Source organism: Cervus canadensis, chromosome 10 (assembly GCF_019320065.1).
Source record: "Cervus canadensis isolate Bull #8, Minnesota chromosome 10, ASM1932006v1, whole genome shotgun sequence".
Classification (NCBI taxonomy): domain Eukaryota; kingdom Metazoa; phylum Chordata; class Mammalia; order Artiodactyla; family Cervidae; genus Cervus; species Cervus canadensis.
In genome coordinates, this window is record NC_057395.1 from 49360952 (window position 1) to 49383161 (window position 22210).

Genomic DNA, 22210 nt, shown 5'->3' on the forward strand with positions numbered 1-22210 from the left:
TTCAAGAGATAATAGGTAGGTACCAAAAGAACAAGGAAATGTTCAACCAAAACTTCATATTTTTATAGTAAATGTCTCACAGATCTTATTAATTAGGCAAGATAACTTTATATTATAAAGCTATAAGAATTACTCAGGTTCTAATCCATCCTGAATTTTGCTATTTTCAGAAACAGTGGCTAGGTGCTACTGTTGGGGAAGGTTTATTCCCCACCCTCAGAGTCAAACTCTAATCTAGTGTAAATGTGAGTGGAAATATCAAAGAGCCAGGACCTTAGGGGAGGACCCAGTTTTATTTGTGAGGAACAGCTGAACAGCCCAAAAGCCAAGATAAGCATCACAAACATTTCTAGAAAGTTGTCAGCACAGAGTCTGAATAACTTGGCACAATTTTCACAGCAACTATCTTTTCTTACATATTTATAATATCAAGTAAAGTTGGAAAAATGAGTTAATTATTACAATGGATTCTTATAAAATGCTTCAATAAACAAAACTTCAGTCATGAAGAAGGCTCAATCATGCTTGTTACATCAGCCTGCCTATTAAGTAACAGCTTCTATTCTTCAAAGTGCCTTTGGATACATTCATTTATGTTTAAAATACACACAGACATCAAGACATCTGGTCTTAATTTGAATGCAATTCTGAAGTTCTCAATTATATTCTTAATAATATGAGTCTGCCAACTCTAAGTTTTTTAAAATCTGCTAACATGTACAGAGGAGTAAACATCTAAAAAGTTGTATGAATCATACGTTTACATAAATTAAGACTACAATAAAAATCAAAACATATGTAAAAATAAACTCATGTCTACATTGTCTCTCACCCTCTTCAGTGAAATATACTCACCTCAAAAAAATCAAATATTAGTTCTAGGTTATCTGGTTCCATTGTCTGTATACTATACTCTGTCCAACGGTCAGGCTGTAAGCCATACCCACACTCCGGCTGTGAATGTCTACACTTGAATTCATTGTCGCTTATTAAGGATATCTCCAGGCTATTTGACATTTTGTGAAGAACAGTGGGAGATACTCTATCATCGTCATCTTCCTCCAGACCCTCTAATGTCAGCTTTACCCTAAATGAAAGGAAAAAATGATGAAATGCAAAAAGTGAAGAAAGAAAATCCATATATACGCTACCTAAAGAGTAAATTTAAAAGTGTTCCCTTTATATGCTAAACCCTCAAATAACAAAAGAACTATACATACTACAGGTTAAGGCATTAGTTATATTTTATAAAATAGTGGTGTTTTTATCTCCACACATTTTTGCCAAGTATTAAAATGAGATAAATGCTCATTATGCCTAAGCCTATTTTAATTAATTCTTTGGGTTTTTTAAAGTGAATCTAAAGAGGCATTTACTATTATCCATTTATAACTGGCTATCTCAATTTCTTACAAGAAGTTTCACAAATATATATATAACAAGTACAATTTTGAACCATATTCTGTCAATGTGCATTAAAAGACTGTTAGGCAGGGACTTCCCCAGTGGTCCAGTGGTTAAGAATCCACGTACCAATGCATGGTTTGTAGGTTGGATCCCTAGTTGGAGAACTAAGATCCCACATGCCGCAGAGCAATTAAACCCACACCACAACTACTGAGCCCACGTGCCTTAGAACCTGAGCACCACAACTAGAGAAAAGCCCTCATGCCTCAACTAGAAAAGACCACATGCCACAACGAGATCCTGAATGCTGTTAACTAAAACCTGATGCAGCCAAATAAACATAAAAAAAAAAAGAGCCTATTAAGAGTTGGAGGTCGTAAATTTTTGTTGTTGTTGTTATGCTGCAAAAAGCTTTATTGTTTCCATTTGGTCCAAGGCTTGAGAGAGGACTCCAGCATGTTAAAAGCTGCCTAGTGGCTGCAGAGAGGGGCTTCAGGCAGCCCTGATGTTAGGCGGGTTCTTCAAAGGACACTGGTTGTTGTCAGCACAGAGTCTGAATAACTTGGCTAGTTGTGCTTGGGGGTGAGCCTCTGGAAGAGAAACTCGCCCAACCCAGCCTGGGGACCAGCCAGCCTGCGGAGGTTGGTCAGGTGGTCACCCATCTTCTTAATGAGTTTCACTTCCTCATCTAGGAAGTGGTTCTCCAGGAAATCACAGATGTGGGAGTCTCCATGGGCAGAAGCCAGGTCATGCAGATCCAACAGGGCTTGATTCAGGTTCTTCTCTACAAGAAGGGTGGCTTCCATAGAGTCCTGGGTTTTACCCCACTCATTTTGAGATGGCTTCTGCATGTCCAGGAAGAGGGCGCGGCCGCCACGCTGGTTTTGCAGTTTCAAGAGACACTCCATGCCCTCGCGCTTCTCCTTGGCCAATTCACGAAAAAAGTGACCCACACCCTCCAGAGCCACATCGTCGCGGTCGAAATAGAAGCCCAGAGAGAGGTAGGTGTAGGAGGCCCGCAGTTGCATGTTAACCAGGTGGTTGATGGCGGCCTCCACTTCAGTAGAATAATTCTGACGAATCTGGGAGCTCATGATTGGTCGGTAATAAGGAATTAAAAAATGGGGGCTGGTCCCGGTGATTGCAGACTGCTGAGTGACTGATTCCAGAAGTTGCGACTGGAAAAAGGGTTGGAGGGTAGTTGGAGGCTGGAACAAGGGGCATCCCTGGGTCTGTTCCGTCCAAGCACTGTTGAACCAAGAGACAGATCTGCGGGGCCGACAAGCACACTTCCAGGTCGTAAAATTTTAAATTTCCCCTACTTCCCCTCACTACAGTGAGACCAGGTACTTTGTGAACAGATTATTAAAGAAAACCATGGTATTAATGGTATTAAAAGTATGGTATATACATTTGCATGTATGCATGGCTTTTATGTATTTACATATATGTACTTTTTAATGAAACAAAGGAACAAAACAAGAAGCCAAGAGTCATAACTCCCACAGCAATGAAAATAAAAGCCACTGGGTCACAAAGACTAATTTACTCCAAATGAGAAGCAATCAGCTGCAGAGAACACTTGTAATGCCAATAAGTTAACTCAATGCTAGACTATTTCTTGCACCAACTGGAATGTACATAGATCAAATAAGTTTAATACCAATGATGTAGGAGCAATGTTATTGTATAAAATGCAGCTGAGCTAGGAAAGCTTTTCATTCTAGATTTAAATGTGATCCACTTAATAAATCAAGTAATAGAACTACATTAGTGAGGCCTGTTCTCTCTTAATGACCTGCTGCCTCCAACAACTGTGCAGACTTATCTTACAGGCACATATTCCAAGGTATCCCAGAGGGGACATGATTATTCAATTAGTAATAATGTGCCATAGTCATACTGTAAAATCAAAAGTAGCACCACTTTGATAATCCAAACAAAAAAGATTCTTTCTTCTCTCCAAACTCTTAGGAATAGTTCTGAACAACTGATTTTGCTGGTGAGCCTGAAGGAACAAACATTCTCTACCAGGACATACAAAAAACGACTACAAATGGACTGTGATGAATTGGCAAGAAGGCATGGAAATTAAATATGACTATTCTCAGGACTTCCTGGTGGTCCAGTGGTTAAGACTCCAAGATCCCAACATAGGCAACAGGGGTTTGATCCCTGGTCAGGAAACTAGGATGCTGCATGCTGTGACCAAAAAAAAAAAAGCTAGTTTACAAATAGCAGTGTGCAACTACCTACCTCTCTTCCCCAAAAAAACCAAATTTAAAGGGATCAGTGAAAGAATTTAGTTCATTTATATTAAAGGTTTTCTTCAAGTACCTATATAAATGTTATCAGTTCAGTTCACTCACTCAGTTGTGTCTGACTCTTTGCAACCCCATGGTCTGCAGCACGCCAGGCTTCCTTGTCCATCACCAACTCCCGGAGCTTGCTCAAACTCATGTACATTGAGTCGGTGATGCCATTCAACCATCTCATCTTCTGTCGTGCACTCCTCCTCCCACTCAGTCTTTCCCAGCATCAAGGTCTTTTCCAAGGAGTCAGTTCTTTGTATCAGGTGGCCAAAGTACTGGAGATTCAGCTTCAGCATCAGTCCTTCCAATGAATATTCTAGACTGATTTCCTTTAGGATTCACTGGTTGGATCTCCTTGCAGTCCAAGAGACTCTCAAGAGTCTTCTCCAACACCACAGTTCAAAAGCATCAATTCTTTGGTGCTCAGCCTTCTTTATGGTCCAACTCTCACATCCATACATGATTACTGGATTACTAGCTTTGACTAGACAGACCTTTGTTGACAAAATGATGTCTATGCCTTTTCATACACTGTTTAGGTTAGTCATAGCTTTTCTTCCAAGGAGCAAGCGTCTTTTAAATTCATGGTTGCAGTCACCATCTGCAATGATTTTGGAGTGCAAAAAAATAAAGTCTCTCACTGTTTCCATTGTTTCTCCATCTAGTTGCCATGACGTGATGAGACCAGATGCCATGATCTTCATTTTCTGAATGTTGAGTTTAAGCCAGCTTTTTCACTCTTCTTTCACTTTCATCAAGAGGCTCTTTAGTTCTTCTTTGCTTTCTGCCAGAAGGGTAGTGTCATTTCCATATCTGAGGTTACTGATATTTCTCCCGGCAATCTTGATTCCAGCTTGTGCTTCAACAAGGCTTGCATTTTGCATGATGTTCTCTGCATATAGGCTAAATAAGCAGGGTGACAATATATAGCCTTGACATACTCCTTTCCCAATTTGGAACCAGTCTGTTGTTCCATATCTACCTATAACTGTTGCTTCTTGACTTGCATACAGATACAGGTATGCATATAGGACCTGCATACAGGAGGCAGGTAAGGTGGTCTGGTATTCCTATTTCTTCAACAATTTTCCACAGTTTGTTGTGATCCACACGGTCAAAGGCTTTGGCATAGTCAATAAAGCAGAAGTAGACATTTTTCTAGAACCCTCTTGCTTTTTCTATGATCCAACAAATGTTGGCAATTTGATCTCTTGATTCCTCTGCCTTTTCTAAATCCAGCTTGAACATCTGGAAATTCACAGTTCACGTACTGTTGAAGCCTAGCTTGGAGAATTTTGAGCATTACCTTGCTGGCGCATGAGATGAGTGCAATTGTGTGGCTGTTTGAACATTCCTTGGCGTTGCCTTTCTTTGGAATTTGAATGAATATATAAATGTTATAGTCTATCATAAAGTAACACTGCTTTCCAAGTTCTGGTGGAATCAAGTGAAAGAGAAACTTGTATTTAAAATGTGGTGGTGAGATTTGCTTGTTAGATTACTGCTTTTGGCTTGTGGAAATCGCTAAGTAAGCAGTGCTGAAGGCAAGTCCAACTCAGAGTCTCCCAGAGAGCCCGAACAGCTGCAGAAGCTCTTCATCAAGAGTGAGCTTTGAAACAACCAAGGAGAGTCTGAGAAGCCATTCTGAGCACTGGGGAATGCTCACAGACATTGTGGTACAACGTCTGTGTACAAATACCAAGTGCTCTAGAGGCATGGGTTTGTCACGTAAGTCATCGGAAGAGGCAGACGTGGCCATGAATGCAAGACCACACAAGATGGATGGAAGAGTTGTGGAACCAAAGAGAGTTCTATCAAGAGAAGATTCTCAAACTGCTCACTTAAATGTGAAAAAGATTTTTGTTGGTAGCATTAAAGGAGACACTGAAGAACATCACCTAAGAGATTAATTTGAACAGTATGGGAAAAATGAAGTGATCGAAATCATGAATCACTGAGGCAGTGGCAAAAAGAGCGGCTTTGCTTTTGTAACCTCTGATGACCATGACTCTGTAGATAAGACTGCCGTTCAGAAATACCATACTGTGAATGGTGACAACTGTGAAGTAAGGAAAGCCCTATCTAAGCAAGAGATAGCTAGTGCTTCATCCAGCCAAAGAGGTAAAAGTAGTTCTGGAAACTTTGGTGGTAATCAACAAGGTTGTTGTGGTGAGGATGACAACTCTGTTTGTGGAGGAAACTTCAGGTGGCTTTGGTGATAGCCATTGGTGGTGGTGGATATGGTGGCCTTGAGGATGGCTATGGATTTGATAATAATGGAAATAATTTTGGAGGTGGCAGAAGCTACAATTATTTTGGCAATTACAACATCAGTCTTCAAATTCTGGACTCATGAAAGGATGAAACTTTTGGAGGGAGAAGTTCTGGCTCATATGGTACTGAAGGCCAATACCTTGCCAAACCACAAAAGCAAGGTGACTCTGGTGGTTCCAGCAGCAGCAGTAGCTATGGCAGTGGCAGATGGTTTTAATTACTGCCAGGAAACAAAGCTTAGCAAGAGAGGAGAGCCAGAGAAGTGACAGGGAAGCCACAGGTTGTAACGGAGTTGTGAACTCAGCCAAGCACAGTGGTGGCAGGGCCCAGCAGCTATGAAGAAAGATGCTTTAGACAATACTCATCTGTATGGGTAAAAAACTTGAGGACTGTATTTGTGACTAATTGTGTAATAGGTTATTCAAGTTTGTTCTGTGTAAAGCATTCCAGGAGAGAGTTTTAAAGCAGACTTTCTTTTGCACCCATGCTGTTGATTGCTACATGTAACAGTCTGATCATGACACTGAATAAATGTGTCTTTAAAAATAAATAAAATGTGATTTAAACATTTTAAATCATGTCAAGTGTTTTATTCAAAATGCAAACACTGTTACTAAGCTTTTAAAATAGTCATGATAAATTTGCAGATAAATTATTTTCTAGCAAATGAAGGCTTAACCTATCAATACTATGAATTTGGGGGAAAGAGACTGTCAAAATAAACATCAATTGCTAGCTATGCACAATTATTTCAGTAAGAATCAGTTAATTTGTAGTGTCCAAATAAGTATGGTTATAAAAATATTCCAATTTAAGCCTAAGCAACACAGTAATATATACAAACACTCAACTTCTATATAAACAAGAAAAGCATAGGACTCAGTATGCATAAGCAAGCCAATCAGAACACAATTAATTATCTATTAATTTTTTTGGCTGCATCGCAGTATGCAGGATCTTAGTTCACCAACCAAGGATGGAACCACATCCCTTACAGTGGAAACAAGAAGTCCTACCATCATTATTTCAAGGTCATAAAACAAAGACACTTTATAGCTATAACACAACTTATATGCTTCTTTTAACATGTAAATAAAATATCTAATTATGACTATCTGGTTAGAAAATCTTTGCAATCAAACTGACCGAGCAGATCAGTTATGTGGTCCAATTATCTAGGTTTCTCAGAAGCAAAGCAGAGGCCTAAAAAAGCTAATGAACAGAGACAAGGTACACCCAAAACACTTTACTCACTCTCAGAACAGGCCAATGGAAAGGGTTGAGAAGTGTCACCCACCCTTTCCCATATGTATTTTATGACTAGGATAAATAATATAATATTTTCAGCAGTTACTGTAAAGCATTTATGGATTTAAAAACTGCAACATTATTAATTTTATCATGAAAATAGATATTAACTATTATTACTAACTACTTTAGTTACTGAAAAATGACCCTTTCAACCCAGTCCTGACATTTTGTTAGAAAAAACTGCATTACATAGCATACTTAGAATTCTCGGTCCCAAATTTAAAAAAATTCAAATGATAAGGCTGCCTGGTTTCCTAAGAAATCAGTTCATTCAAAGATATACATGGTGACATTACAAAAATTTAAGTTACTATTTACTTATTTATACAAAGCTTGACATCTATTTCTTAAATTAAGATTAAAATTACACTAATCTAGAACTGCTATGGTAACTGCGACCTTTCCTTAATGAAACGGTTTTTTGTTTTTAAGACACAGGAAAATTTAGGACACTGAAGTGTATTTCCAATGACCATTTTTCTGTTTATGCCATTCTCCCCTCATTTAACACAAAATCATTTCATCACATCAATTTCAAAACAAATACTTATTGCTACACTAAGACATTTCAAATGGTAGGAACTACAAAGACATGTCAGCCTAGAAATCACTTATGTAAGGTTTAAAAAAAAAAGATGTTCTGGTTTCACACTTGGAGATTAAGACTAACGTAAGTACATTTAACTGTAGTAATCTTCATGAAAGGAAACAAATTCACTTTTACAAGACCCTGTTGTTTGTTAGAATACAAGTATGCTATTTCCTCAGTTGATACACTTAAAGCCTATAACCAGATGGATCAGAAATCTACAGCAATTATTAAATTAATTATTATTAAAATAAATAAGTCAAGTAACAAATACACATGGTCCTACCTAAATCTAGATTTTTTAAATTTTTTCTTGGTTATTGAGACAGGAGGTTTTTCGGAATAATGCAAACGTAATCTGATTTCGGTCTGACATGTAAGCCATCCAGAATCCAGAGTCTCAATACCATCTAGAAAAAGTATGAAGAACACTAATTAATATACACATTTTAAAAAACAATCCAATAACTACAAGACACGTTGACAGTTTCAGTTAACATTCACAGTTTGATACACTCAGGTTAACTATCACTGGTATTTCTCTTCAAAGCAAATATACAAGTAGTCTCAAATTTGTCATTAAAAGAAAACTTTTATATGAAGTATATACATATGAAGGGCGAAAAAACTAAATGAACATTAAGAACTAAAACTAAATTAAAATACTCTTATTGAATATATTATCAAAGTAATACAAATCTATCTCAGAAAAAATACATATCCCAAGAAGGCTTATAACCTAGCAGTTGTTCCACTGGTGACCATGGTTACACTTCCAAAGTGTCACATGAGATACTCAGCTGAAAACTAGTTATTCCACTAGTGCTGGCAGTGGAGATACCAGGAGGTAAGAATCAAACAAACTAAATGTACTGGGAGATGCTAGGGGCAGGGAAGAGGTGGTTGCCACCCAGAGGGTAGCCGAGGCCTAACAGGCAAAGGGGTTTGGAACAGAGCCTGACATACACCAAGTACTGAACAAATATTTGTTGAAAGATTTTAGCGAGTAACAATACCCACCCATTTCTGGAGCTGTTTGTCTCCTGAGCCATGGCATAGTTCATGACTCCAACGAGATTAAGCCCTGAGCCTTTGGAGTGGGAGCACTGACTCTTCCAAGACCCTAGACTACCAGAGAACTAACCCTAGGGAGTATCAAATAGTGAGAACTAACACAAAAGAAACTACCTGAATACAAGACCCATTGTCACCCAACCACCAGTAGCATCCTGTATAGGACACCTCATTTAAACAACAAATAAAACAAAAATACAAACCCAATCATCAGCAGACAGGAGTACCACCTCACTCAGCCTTTCCCATCAGAAGAAAAACAAACAAAAATTCAGCACAAATCTCATCCTATAGGAAGGTCACACAAACCACCGGACCAACCTTAAGAGGGCAGAAACCAAAAGGAAGAAAGAAGTCAACCTTCTTCAAGGAAAGAATTCAACTTTCCTTGAAGCCTGAGAAAACGAGACCTCAAACACAAAGTACTTAGCCTCCAACTAATAAAAATAAATGAAAAAAAAATTACAAAAAAAAAATAATGAAAAGGTAGAGAAATAATGCACAAATGAAGGAACAAACTAGAAATACAGAAGTCCAAATAAATGAAGAGGAAACAGGCAAACTACCTGAAAAAGAATTCAGAATAATGATAATAAAAGATGATCAAAAATCTTGAAAGTAAAATGGAGAAAATGCAACAATCAATAAATAAAGACCTAGAAGAATTAAACAATAAACATACAGAGACAAACACAATTACTGAAATTAAAAATACTCTAGAAGGAATCAATATCTGAATATCTGAAGCAGAAGGAAAAATCAGTGAGCTGGAAGATAAAATGGCAGAAATATCTTCTGAAGAGCAGAATAGAGTAAAAAGAATGAAAAGAGCTGAGGACAGTCTCAGAGACCTCTGGGACCATATCAAATGCACCAACATTCCAATTACAGGGGTCCCAGAAGAGAAAAAGAAAGGGTATGAGAAAATTTTTGAAGAGATTATAGTTGAAAATTTCCCCAACATGGAAAAGGAAATAGTCAATCAAGTCCAAGAGGCACAAAGAGTCCCAGACAGGATAAACCCAAGGAGAAACACCAGGACAGTAACAAAAACTAAACACAAAGAAAGAATATTAAAAGCAGCAAGGGAGAGGCAACAAGTAACATACAAGGGAAACCCCATACATTTCTTTCAGCAGAAACTCTGCAGGCCAGAAGAGAATGGCAGGATATATTTAAAGTACTGAAAGGGAAAAATCTACAACTAAGATTACTGTACCCGGCAAGGATCTCATTCAAAATTGACGGAGAAATGAAAAGCTTTTCAGACAGCAAAAGTTAAGAGAATTCAGTACAACCAAACCAACTTTACAACAAATGTTAAATGGACTTATATAGTCAGGAAATACAACAGAAGAAAAGAGATCTACAAAATCAACCCCAAACAATTAAGAAAATGACAATAGGAACATACATATCAATAATTAATTTAAATGTAAATGGATTAAATGCTCCAACCAAAAGACGACAGGCTGAATGGGTACAAAAAGAAGACACATATATATGCTGTCTACAAGAAACCCACTTCAGACCTCAAGACACATATAGACTGAAACTGAGAGGATGGAAAAATATATTTCATGCAAATGGGAAGCAAAAGAAGGCTGGAGTAGCAATCCTCATATCAGACAAAATATACCTTAAAATAAAGAAGATTACAAGAGATAAGGAAGGACACTAATAATGATTAAGGGATCAATCCAAGAGGAAGACATTAATAATTGTAAGTAACTATGCATCCAACATAGGAACACCTCAGTACATAAGAGAAACACTAACAGACATGGAAGGAGAAATTGACAGTAACACAATAACAGTAGGACACTTTTAACACCCCACTCACACCAATGGACAGATCATCAAAACAGAAATTAATAAGGAAACACAGTCTTAAATGATACATTTGATGAGATGGATCTCATTGATATCTTCAGGACATTCCATCCAAATGCGGAAGAATACACCTTCTTCTCAAGTGCACATGGAACATTACCCAGGACAGACCACATCTTGGGTCACAAATCAAACCTCAGTAAATTTAAGAAAACTGAAATCATATCAAGCATCTTCTCAGACCACAACACTATGAGACTAGATATCAATTTCAAGAAAAACTGTAAAAAAAACAGATTTGACATAGACACATGGAGATTAAACAATACATTTCTAAATAACCAACAGGTTACTGAAGAAAACAAAAGGGAAATCAAAAAAATTTCTAGAAACAAGTGACAATGAAAACACAACTCAAAATGTATGGGATGCAGCAAAAGCAGTTCTAAGAGGGAAGTTTATAGCAATACAATCCTACCTCAAGAAACAAGAAAAACAGTGAATAGACAACCTAACTTTACACCTAAAACAACTAGGAAAAGAAGAAGAAAGAAGCCCCCAAATTAGTAGAAGGAAATAAATCATAAAATTTGAGCAGAAATAAATGAAAAAGAAATGAAAGAAACAATAGTAAAGATTAATAAAACTAAAAGCTGGTTCTTTGAGAAGATAAATAAAACTGACAAACCTTTAGCCAGACTCATCAAGAAAAAAGAGAGAAGAATCAAATCAACAAAATTAGAAATGAAAAAGGAGAGGTCACAACAGACAATGCAGAAATACAAAGGATTATAAGAGACTATTTTGAACAACCATATGGCAATAAAACAGATAACCTGGAAGAAATGGACGGATTCTTACAAAAGTTCAATCTTCCAAGACTGAACCAGGAAGAAATAGAAATTGTGAACAATCCAATTTTAAGCACTGAAATTGAAGCTGTGATAAAAAATCTCCCAAAAAACAAAAGCCCAGGACCAAATGGCTTCACAGGAGAATTCTATCAAACATTTAAGAGAAGAGCTAATGCCTATCCTTCTAAAAATCTTTCAAAAAATTGCAGAGGAAGGAACACTTCCAAACTCATTCTACGAGGCCACCATCACCATGATACCAAAATCAGACAAAGACAACACACAAAAAAGAAAACTACAGGCCAATATCACTGATGAACATAGATGCAAAAATCTTCAACAAAGTGTTAGCAAACAGAATTCAGCAATACATCAAAAAGCTCATACACCATGATCAAACTGGCTTTATTCCAGGGATGCAAGGATTCTTCAATGTAAGCAAATCAATCAATGTGATACCCCACATTAACAAATTGAAAGTTAAAACTATTTAATCATCCCATTAGATGCAGAAAAAGCCTTTGACAAAATTCAGCACCTATTTATGATTAAAACTCTTCATAAAACAGGCATAGAAGGAACCTACCTCAACACAGTAAAGGCCATATATGATAAGCCTACAGCAAACATTATTCTCAATGGTGAAAAACTGAAAGCATTCCCCCTAAGATCAGGAACAAGACAAGGGTGTCTATTTTCACCACTATTATTCAATGTAGTTTTGGAAGTCCTAGCTACAGCAATCAAAGAAAAAAAAATGAAAGCAATCCTGATCGGAAAAGAAGAAGTAAAGCTCTCACTGTTTGCAGATGACATGACACTGTACATAGAAAACCCTAAAGATAGTACCAGAAAATTACTAGAGCTAATCAGTGAATTTAGCAAAGTTGCAGGATACAAAATCAATATACAGAAATCACTTGCATTTTTATATACTAACAATGAAAAAAATCAGAAAGAGCGATTAAGGAATCAATTCCATTCACCATTACAACAAAAAGAATTAAATATCCAGGAATAAATTTACCTAAGGAGACAAAAGAACTGTACAAAGAAAATTATAAGACACTAATGAAAGAAATCAAAGATGACATAAACAGATGGAAAGATATTCCATGTTCCTGGGTAGGAAGAATCAATATTGTGAAAATGAGTATACTACCAAATGCAATTATGGATTTAATGTGATCCCTGTCAAATTATCAATGGCATTTTCCACAGAACTAGAACAAAAAATTTCACAATTCACACGGAAACACAAAAGACCCCAAATAGCCAAAGCAGTCTTGACAAAGAAGAATGGAGCTGGAACAATTAACCTTCCTGACTTCAGGTTATACTACAAAGCTACAGGCATCAGAACAGTATGGTGCTGGTACGAAAACAGAAATATAGACCAATGGAACAAGATAGAAAGCCCAGAAATAAACCCATGCCCCTGTGGGTACCTTATTTTTGACAAAGAAGGCAAGAATATACAATGGGGCAAAGAGAGCCTCTTCAATAAATGGTACTGGGAAAACTGGACAGCTACATGTAAAAGAATGGAATTAGAACACTTCCTAACACCATACACAAAGATAAACTAAAAATGGATTAAAGACCTAAATGTAAGACCAGAAACTATAAAACTCTTAAGAGGAAAACATAGGCAGAACCCTCGATGACATAAATCAAACCAAGATTCTCTATGACCCACCTCCTAGAGTAATGGAAATAGAAACAAAAGTAAACAAGTGGGACATGATTAAAATTAAAAGCTCTTGCACAGCAAAGGAAATTATAAGCAAGGTGAAAAGACAAGCCTCAGAATGGGGGAAAATAGTAGCAAATGAAACAACTGACAAAGGATTAATTTTCAAAATATACAAGCAGCCCATACAACTCAATACCAGAAAAACAAACTACCCAATCAAAAAGTGGGAAAAAGACCTAAACAGACATTTCTCCAAAGAAGACATACAGATGGCTAACAAACACATGAAAAGATGCTCAATATCACTCATTATTAGAGAAATGGAAATCAAAATTACAATGAGATATCACCTCACACCGGTCAGAGCAACCATCATCAAAAAGTCTACAAACAATAAATGCTGGAGAGGGTGTGGAGAAAAGGGAACACTCTTGCACTGTTTGTGGGAATGTAAATTGATCCAGCCCCTATGGAAGATGGTACGGAGATTCCCTTAAAAACTAGGAATAAAACTACCATAGGACTCAGCAATCCCACTTCTAGGCATATACCCTGGGGAAACCAAAATTGAAAGAGACACATGTATTCCATTGTTCACTGCAGCACTATTTACAGTAGCTAGAACATGGAAGCAACCTAGATGTCCATCAACAGTTGAATGGATAAAGAAGTTGTGGAACACATACACAATGGAATATTACTCAGCCATAAAAAGAAATGCATCTGAGTCGGTTCTAATGAGGTGGATGAATCTAGAACCTATTATACAGAGTGAAGTGAGTCAGAAAGATACAGATAAATATAGTATTCTAACACATATATACGGAATCTAGAAAAATCGTACTAAAGGATTTATTTACAGGGCAGCAATGGAGAAACACACAGAGAATAGACTTATGGACATGGGGAGAGGGGAGGAGAGGAGGAGATGTAGGGAAGGAGTAACACAGAAACCTCCATGATCATATGTAAAATAGATAGCCAATGGGAATTTCTATATGACTTGGGAAACTCAAAAAGGGGCTCTGTATCAACCTAGACGGATGGGATGGGAGGGAGGTTCAAAAGGGAGGGGATATATGTGTATCTATGGCTGATTCATGTTGGGATTTGACAGAAAACAGCAAAATTCTGTAAAGCAATTATCCTTCAATGAAAAATAAATTTTTTTTAAAGTGAAAAAAAAATAAATGTATTATCCACCTACATAGTCTGTCATTGATAAACTGCATGATTGTGATAACACTGCTAGCACTGTTTAATTTGAAGTTTCTTACTAACAAAAGTAATAACATTGTCATAAATACCAGGGAGCTGTCAACTGTTTTGGACCTAAGTTTTCCATCAATAGGATTTAAAAAAAAAAAAAAATCAAGGAAATTTTCTCCTTAGGTCTGATTTCCTAACTATCAAAATTTTATACATAAAGAGAAACCACTACCATCTCAAGTGTTAGACTACTTTATGATGCAATATAAATAATCCCAAACAAAATCAAGAAAATAAGTTAAATTACTGTCCAAACACTGCAAAAGCCTATACATCTGTAAAGTAGATAAACACTTGTACCTAGTAAAACCACAATCAATACACTCACGCCCAGACTTCCCTGCAGAGAAGGCAATGGCACCCCACTCCAGTACTCTTGCCTGGAAAATCTCATGGATGGAGGAGCCTGGTAGGCTGCAGTCCATGGGGTCACTAAGAGTCCGATACGACTGAGCGACTTTACTTTCACTTTTCACTTTCATGCACTGGAGAAGGAAATGGCAACCCACTCCAGTATTCTTGCCTGGAGAATCCCAGGGACAGAGGAGCCTAGTGGGCTGCCGTCTATGGGGTCGCACAGAGTCAGACTGAAGCGACTTAGCACCAGCAGCAGCAGCAGACTTCCCTGATGGCTCAGTGGAACTACTCAGCCCACCAGACTAGAGACTGTACTCCACTGTAAATTGTTTACTCAGCCAGAATGACTAGAACATTCTCCTTAATCTGGATTTTAGTATAAATGCACAAACAATGCAAAAATGCAGCTTATGAGTAATAGTTCACATTTAAAGGTTTAGAACAATTAATATTCTCAAACACAGTAGTGTTAAGTGATGATATAGTAACCATTAAGTATAATACTTTTAATTCTATTAATTCATACACCTAAAGTTACCAGCCAAATAAAAATCAAAAAGATGAAATTATAAAGCATTGGTGGTCCAATGGTTAGGACTCTGCACTTCCACTGCAGAGGACACAGGTTTGATCCCCCAGATTGAGGAACTAAGATTCCACAAGCAGCATGGTGATACAGTAGATCCTGGTGATCCAGTGGATTAAGAGTCCACCTGCCAATGCATGGGACACGGGTTTGACCCCTGGTCCAGGAAGATTCTACACGCCACAGACAACTAAAACTCATGCACCACAACTAATGAGTCCCTGAGCTGCAACTACTGAAGCCCTTGTGCCTAGACCCTGTTCTCTGCAACAAGAGTAGCTACTGTAATGAGAAACTCCAACTCATCCTAACAAGACAAAGATCCAGTACAACCAAAACCAAATAGATAAATAATCTAAAAAAAAATCATACTCTTATGTCTCTGTGCTGTTTCTAATGAAATGTTATGTAAGATCTCAACCATGTGAATGTGAAGATTTTTGAAAACTCAGTCTCACTTACTGTGGATTCCAAATTGTCCATCGTCAATAATAATTTCACTTTCTAAAATTGAAGGAAAATAGAAAACTTAGTTAAAATTCATGATGTACATACTGAATTAACAACTCAGAAATTACCCACCTTAAGGATTTTTTAAAAAATTAAAAATATAAAAGCATCCCAAAGTGAATAAGCATATTTATTGTAGCCCTCAATAAAGAAACCCTTTTTAAGGAGGCTATCAGACAGTAATAGTTCTTACATTCATGGTGATTATTCACAATGTTACAAGGAAGAGAAAAGAAAACTTCTCAGAGAGGTGCTCCAGACTAGAGGCACTGGGACAAATGTTTATACCAACCAATGTACGAGACTGACAAGATGCTGGACAACAATATTGCCTGGTTTTTTTCAAACCAAAGGTATTGGCACAATTAAAATGCTTATTCTCACATAGTGCCTATTCTGATCTTAACTAAAATATAATGCTCCTCAAACCCCAACCATTCTCTACAGCCAGCTAAAAGCTTTTCAAACAGCATAAACTTACCTGTATACATAAAGCTGTGAGGAACTACCAAAAGGTAAGTGCTCCCTTCCAAAAGAAATGTTAACTAAATGAGAAAAACTGTTAATCCCCACCCTCTAAGTAAAATACTGATTATCTTCCCTGCTACTTCATTCCCCAGTTTACTTTAAGCATAAATCTGAAGTAGTTGTCAAAATAAGTGTGATAGTTTCCAGTAAAGATTCTCTGGTATATTTCACACAGCTCTTAAGTTCAGAAGTTATACTTCCCAAAAGCTTAAAATAAAATTATTAAAAAGACCAGAAACAAAATCATCCTACCTCTCAAAGAAAATATATTTAATTGCAGGATGCTTCAAAATGCATTTTTAAAATATTCAATTCCTAATAATTTCCAACCTCAGTATAATTCTAAAGTACACTATCATAACAATTCTAAATATAATATCAGAAATGTATTAAAACATGCAAAAAGAAAATCCAACAGAGGATAGAACAAGATATTTGTTTAAAGAGATGTGTCCTTGATGCAGGGTAAAGCAGAATCACTCATTATTTTCTAATCTAAGCTAGTAACTAACAAGCCATTTATTATCTTTATAATTTTCTCTAGATTTCTCAGCACTAATTTATACATGAAACCAAGTGGGTAATTTAATGTATGTGAAAAGAATTTCGAATTTCAATCTCAGTATGGAAAAGGAAATTCAAAAATACTTGTATGAAGAGAAATGCCACTGTTAGGCATACAAAAACTAAATAACATTTAAACAAACAAACAAAAATTATCTGAATAGCAACTTTAACATAGCCAGCAGGGTATTGGGAGAAAATGTCTGCTACGACCAGGAAATTTGAATTCATTCATACAAGTTTATTCAAATATTCACTAGTTTAAAAAAACACACACACACAATAAATAAAATAACATACTACTCAAAGTTAAAAGAATCACTGTTTTGTGTTAGTTCTTTCCTTGAATGTTCTCTAAGTTCTCTGAGCAAGTAATCAAAGCCACAGACAGATGCTCAGTTAAGAAAAATGCTATTTTACAAACTTTTCTAACTACTCCAAATGGAAATATATATTCCGTAAAGTCATCTAATCCAAGAAATTAAAAATAACTAGGCAAAGGTTTCTAATTAAGTTTATGAAGAAAGGCAATTAAGAACTGCTTAGTTTTGAAAGTAAGACACTAAGTGAAACTTGTAGTATTGACAATGCATTTACCTTAAACTTTAAAATAAATACTTATTAAATCCCACTAAGCCAATGTGCAGCATATTAGTAACTTTATGCATATGCCTCAAACAGATGCAGTTAATGCCCATACCTAAAGGGGTTATTGATCGTGGTTGTAGATGAGTCTCCCACTTGTGAACTATGACTTGACATGGACCACCGATAGTCTGCAATTTAAAAGTTAAACGTCTGCAATAATTTTTTGTATCTTATTTTCTACCCATGATGTCATTAGATGTTTGTGGCCTAAGTCTTATACTAAGCATGAAACCAAGAGATTCATCCTGTTAATATCAATATTATATGCCCCAAATAAGAAATGTAACAGGTCACAAAATATGATGAATGCTGGAAGAAAATGAGGGTGAGGCAGTAAACAAAGAAAAATGAGATGAACTGGCACATAAAACCATTCTAAACCCATTCTTTAATCTGCCTACAATACTCGGTTTAATCTTTAACTGATACTCTGTTCTGAGTTAAATTAACAGCAAATATACATTATGTTCCGTATGTTGGCAGTCAATGTGATTACTGGAAGAAGTATCTTGTCTGAAGTAACTCTTCAAGGGTTTGGAAAAAGCTGAAACTCTCCGGTAGAAATAAACAGTAAGAACAAATACTGCAAGATCAATTATCGCAAGTATGCAAGGAACTAGAAGGCATCATAAAGTTCATTTCATGTATTTAAAAACAGATAAGTAGGTAACAGGAAAAATATCAGATCCTCATATCAAAGTAACCAGTGCTTTTAAGGAGCACAAGAAGCCCTTTCCTTCAGGAAAGGAAACATGCATGGGTTAAATCTGAAGAACAAGTTTAATTAAATGGGAGTAGGCATCCAGTTTTACTCTTCATGCCTTGAAGTTTATAAATTCATACAGTGTGAAAAATTGTAATACTTGTCTTCTGTTATCAAGTTGTCTTACTAAAAACAAAGTGAAAGTAAAAGTGTTAGTTGCCCAGTCATGTCTGACTCTTGCCAACCCCATGGACTGTAGCCTGCCAGGATCCTCTGTACCTGGGATTTTCCAAGGAAGAACACTGGAGTGGGTAACCAATCCCTTCCCCAGGGTATCTTCTCAATCCAGGGATCAAACCCAGGTATCCTATACATTGCAGGCTGTTTCTTTACCATCTGAGCCACCGAAAGTCCAGCCTTATGTATTGTTGATAATGTCTACAGCAATTTAAAACCTAAAATAAACTACCTCAAAGACGCCTTTGAGTGTTCCTAAGGAACTAAAATATGAAGTGCTTCCTAATTTTCATTTAAAAAAAAAAACAAAAAAAAAAACCTTGACTAATTAAACGTATATCCCAAAAACAATCCTTTACATATTTTAAAAGCAAAATTTCAAACTATAACCTAACAAGGTATTTTTTCCTCCTGAAAAAGAAATTTAATAAAATACAAAAAAGCAGAAAGAAAACAAAATCACCCATTATCACATCACTTACAATCACTATCAATATTTTCACATATTCAAACTCTTTTCTAGGTATGTATTATACATACTCTTAAGTCTGGAACATGTACATTTCTCCCTGTAGTACATCTGCAGATAGCATTAAATACTCTTTATAACTTTTTCTAGGATTTCATTATTGATGTAATAAATGTGCCAAATGATAGTAAGTATGTAACAAGTTAGGCAAGAGAGAATTCTCCTACTTAAAATATCCAGAGGCTAAAACCTTATTTAAAACTTGCAAACTTTCAAAGTTTGAAAACTAACATTGCATTAGATATACATTCAATTCCTTAATCCTGGGACAATTCAGGAACTCATTTTCTCCGGCTAAATGCATCCTTGTTTTAAGTGTTCACTTGTGAATTGATAATAAACTGTGTAGACATTTTTAAAAAATGTAATGTGAAACTGTTCATCTTAAAATACAGTGAATTATGTTTAAAAATGAGGAATATTTGATCCTGCATCTGTTAGGTATTTTTTACTAAAACTTTTTGCTGTCATTTTTCTGTATTTTCACAGATAAAACTTTATAATTTCAAAAGATGCATATATACATTAAAAATAGGAATGTTTCTTCGCAATAACGGGGAACCAGAACTAACTAACCTATTCCCTTCTTCCAAACCCCCATGTCCTCTGCAGCCACCTCAAAAAAAAAATCCTCTTTGCTACAAAAATGGTATAGATCCATATTGTTACAAAAGTTACTAATGAAATGTGATCTCAAAGGGTGCCATGAATGTAACAGTAAATACCAGCTGGCATTAAAAGTGAGTAGAAGAGAGTCTATTTTTTTTTTAATTCTCATATCAGGGGAATTTCACAAAGTGTTGACTGCAGTATCTATAATCATTTAAGAATAACCCTATGGATTAAACATTTGAAAGTGAACATATTTTAGTGATTAAGTTTAAAAACCTCACCCCTGTCTGTTTTAGTAACAAACCCTCTAATCATAGCATAAAGCAAACTAGGCTTGAACAGAATGGAGTTTTGAGGAGCAGTCCAAAGGGCCAATTCAATAGATGGCTTGTAAGTGAGTCTACTAGCATTCACACTAAAAATTCATGATTGGTACATAAAATGTTACAGTACTGACAAATGAACCAAATCTTAAAACACACTGAATTTCCAAAATTGTAATGCCTACTTTATTAAACTTCAGAAGGTAATCTTAAATTTTAGCTTTTTTTTTTTTACTAATATTTCTTAAAACAAAAAACTTAATACTTGGGCACTGGGAAATTAAAGATCTCAGTAACAATTCCAAAACATGCAGTGCTTTTTAATACTCTAAATATAATAAGTCACTCTTCAAGATCTTAGAAAAAACAAGAGTTCCATTCTGTAAAAGACTATCAAAATGTTAAGTGTTTCAGAGTGAAACGCAAGGTGGCTCTTTGGAGAAAAAAAGTAACGATTAGCCCAAGACAGTATTCTAGTAACAGTACTGTTAGAGTTATTCCACATCTTATTTTTATTATTATTATTGAAAGTCACTCAGTCGTGTCCGACTCTTTGCAACCCCATGGACTATACAGTCCATAGATTTCATTTCTCCAGGCCAGAATACTGGAGTGGGTAGCCTTTCCCTTCTCCAGGGGATCTTCCTGACCCAGGAATCGAACCAGGGTCTCCTACATTGCCAGTGGATTCTTTATCAACTGAGTTATCAGGGAAGCCCATCTTAGCATGTATTAAATCAGATGATTGCTGGAACACTTTTCAAAATGGATGTTAACAAAAATACCAAAAAAAAAAGTTTCCAGAAAAACATCATATTGACTGCTTTCTTAAAGTTATTGATTGACATCATTCAGCTACATCAAGCACTGAGAAACAAGAAAGATTATATAACATATAGAGTGCAGTTTTTGCTTTTAACAAACCACCAAGCAAAATTATCACTATCATGTAATATCACTGCTTTCAAATATCATAAAAACTGTTAAGTGTAAATTTTAGAAATTTCACTGTTTTCTTTCTACAATTTTGAAACAAATGCCCATGTGAAAGGAGCTCACACCTGAAGTCAATTTCCCTGCAACTGGTAATTCCCCCATTCCCCATCCACAGTGAAGACTGCTACCATGTCCTGCCTGCCAAGGTTTGCACACAGTCGGGTGTTGCTCTAAGATTTGTTTCATACATGCAAGCTTCCCCATCCATTAAACTATTGATGTCTCCATAAAAAAGAAAAGAAAAAGAAAGCGACTCTGAAGAATTTTTAATCTATGTCAGAGGCCAGATACATAATTATTTAAAAATCACTATTTTTAATAAGACCAGTAAGAAACAACTGTGCCTATCAGATGATTGATTCTTCTATTAAAAGATTTAAACAAAAACCAAGGGAGATTAACCACAAGATAAAAGAATTTGTAATGAATCTAATTATGAGTGAATGTTAACACCTGTAAAAATTAAAAGTAGATGTTATTGTAAAATAAAGAGCTGCTTCACTGAAATGAATGAAAAATTTCAAAGACAATATAATCTCAGTATGAGACAATCCCTAATTCCAGCCACAAATAAAAGGGGGTGAACATGGATTTAAAAATGTTTAAGTTACATGTTAATTCAAAAATTAGATATCTTTGGTGAAGATGTGAAAATAATGGGTTATCTGCAGACTGACAGCAATGTTTCCATTCCAAGAATATCTACTATTTTTGTGTGTTATGTTTAAATAAAATATATCTGTTACCTGTAAAATTATTTTAAAATTCAATTATTAATACCTTATTCTAATTCTACAAAGTATAAGAATATGAAAAATTAGGAGAAAAAGGACCTCAAGACTCTTCTAAACTAAGAGGAATATGCCAGAAAGAGCAAATTATGAAGAGAAACTATGAATGGTAAAATGTTCTATAGAAAAGTTTTAGCAATGAAAGAAACCTAAAAAATCTACAGTTCAAACCCTTCATTTTACAGATGAGGAAGCTGAATTCTGAAG

At 35.9% G+C, this 22210-nt stretch overlaps 2 protein-coding genes across 3 annotated transcripts in view; both read right to left on the reverse strand.

Moving 5' to 3' along the window:
* The window catches only part of GPCPD1 (glycerophosphocholine phosphodiesterase 1), a 63198-nt gene that overhangs the window by 26265 nt on the left and 14723 nt on the right, over window positions 1-22210 (reverse strand). For both annotated transcript variants that reach the window (XM_043478419.1, XM_043478420.1), the window contains 4 exons: window positions 17865-17940; window positions 16025-16066; window positions 8180-8303; window positions 856-1087 (listed from right to left, as the gene is read on the reverse strand). In XM_043478419.1, coding sequence (XP_043334354.1) covers window positions 856-1087; window positions 8180-8303; window positions 16025-16066; window positions 17865-17940 — 474 coding nt within the window. The remainder of the gene's footprint in view (window positions 1-855; window positions 1088-8179; window positions 8304-16024; window positions 16067-17864; window positions 17941-22210) is intronic.
* On the reverse strand, window positions 1807-3862 carry LOC122447809 (ferritin light chain-like). The gene has a single exon (XM_043478421.1). The coding sequence runs from the start codon at window positions 2499-2501 to the stop codon at window positions 1974-1976; it is 528 nt and encodes a 175-aa protein (XP_043334356.1). The 5' UTR covers window positions 2502-3862; the 3' UTR covers window positions 1807-1973.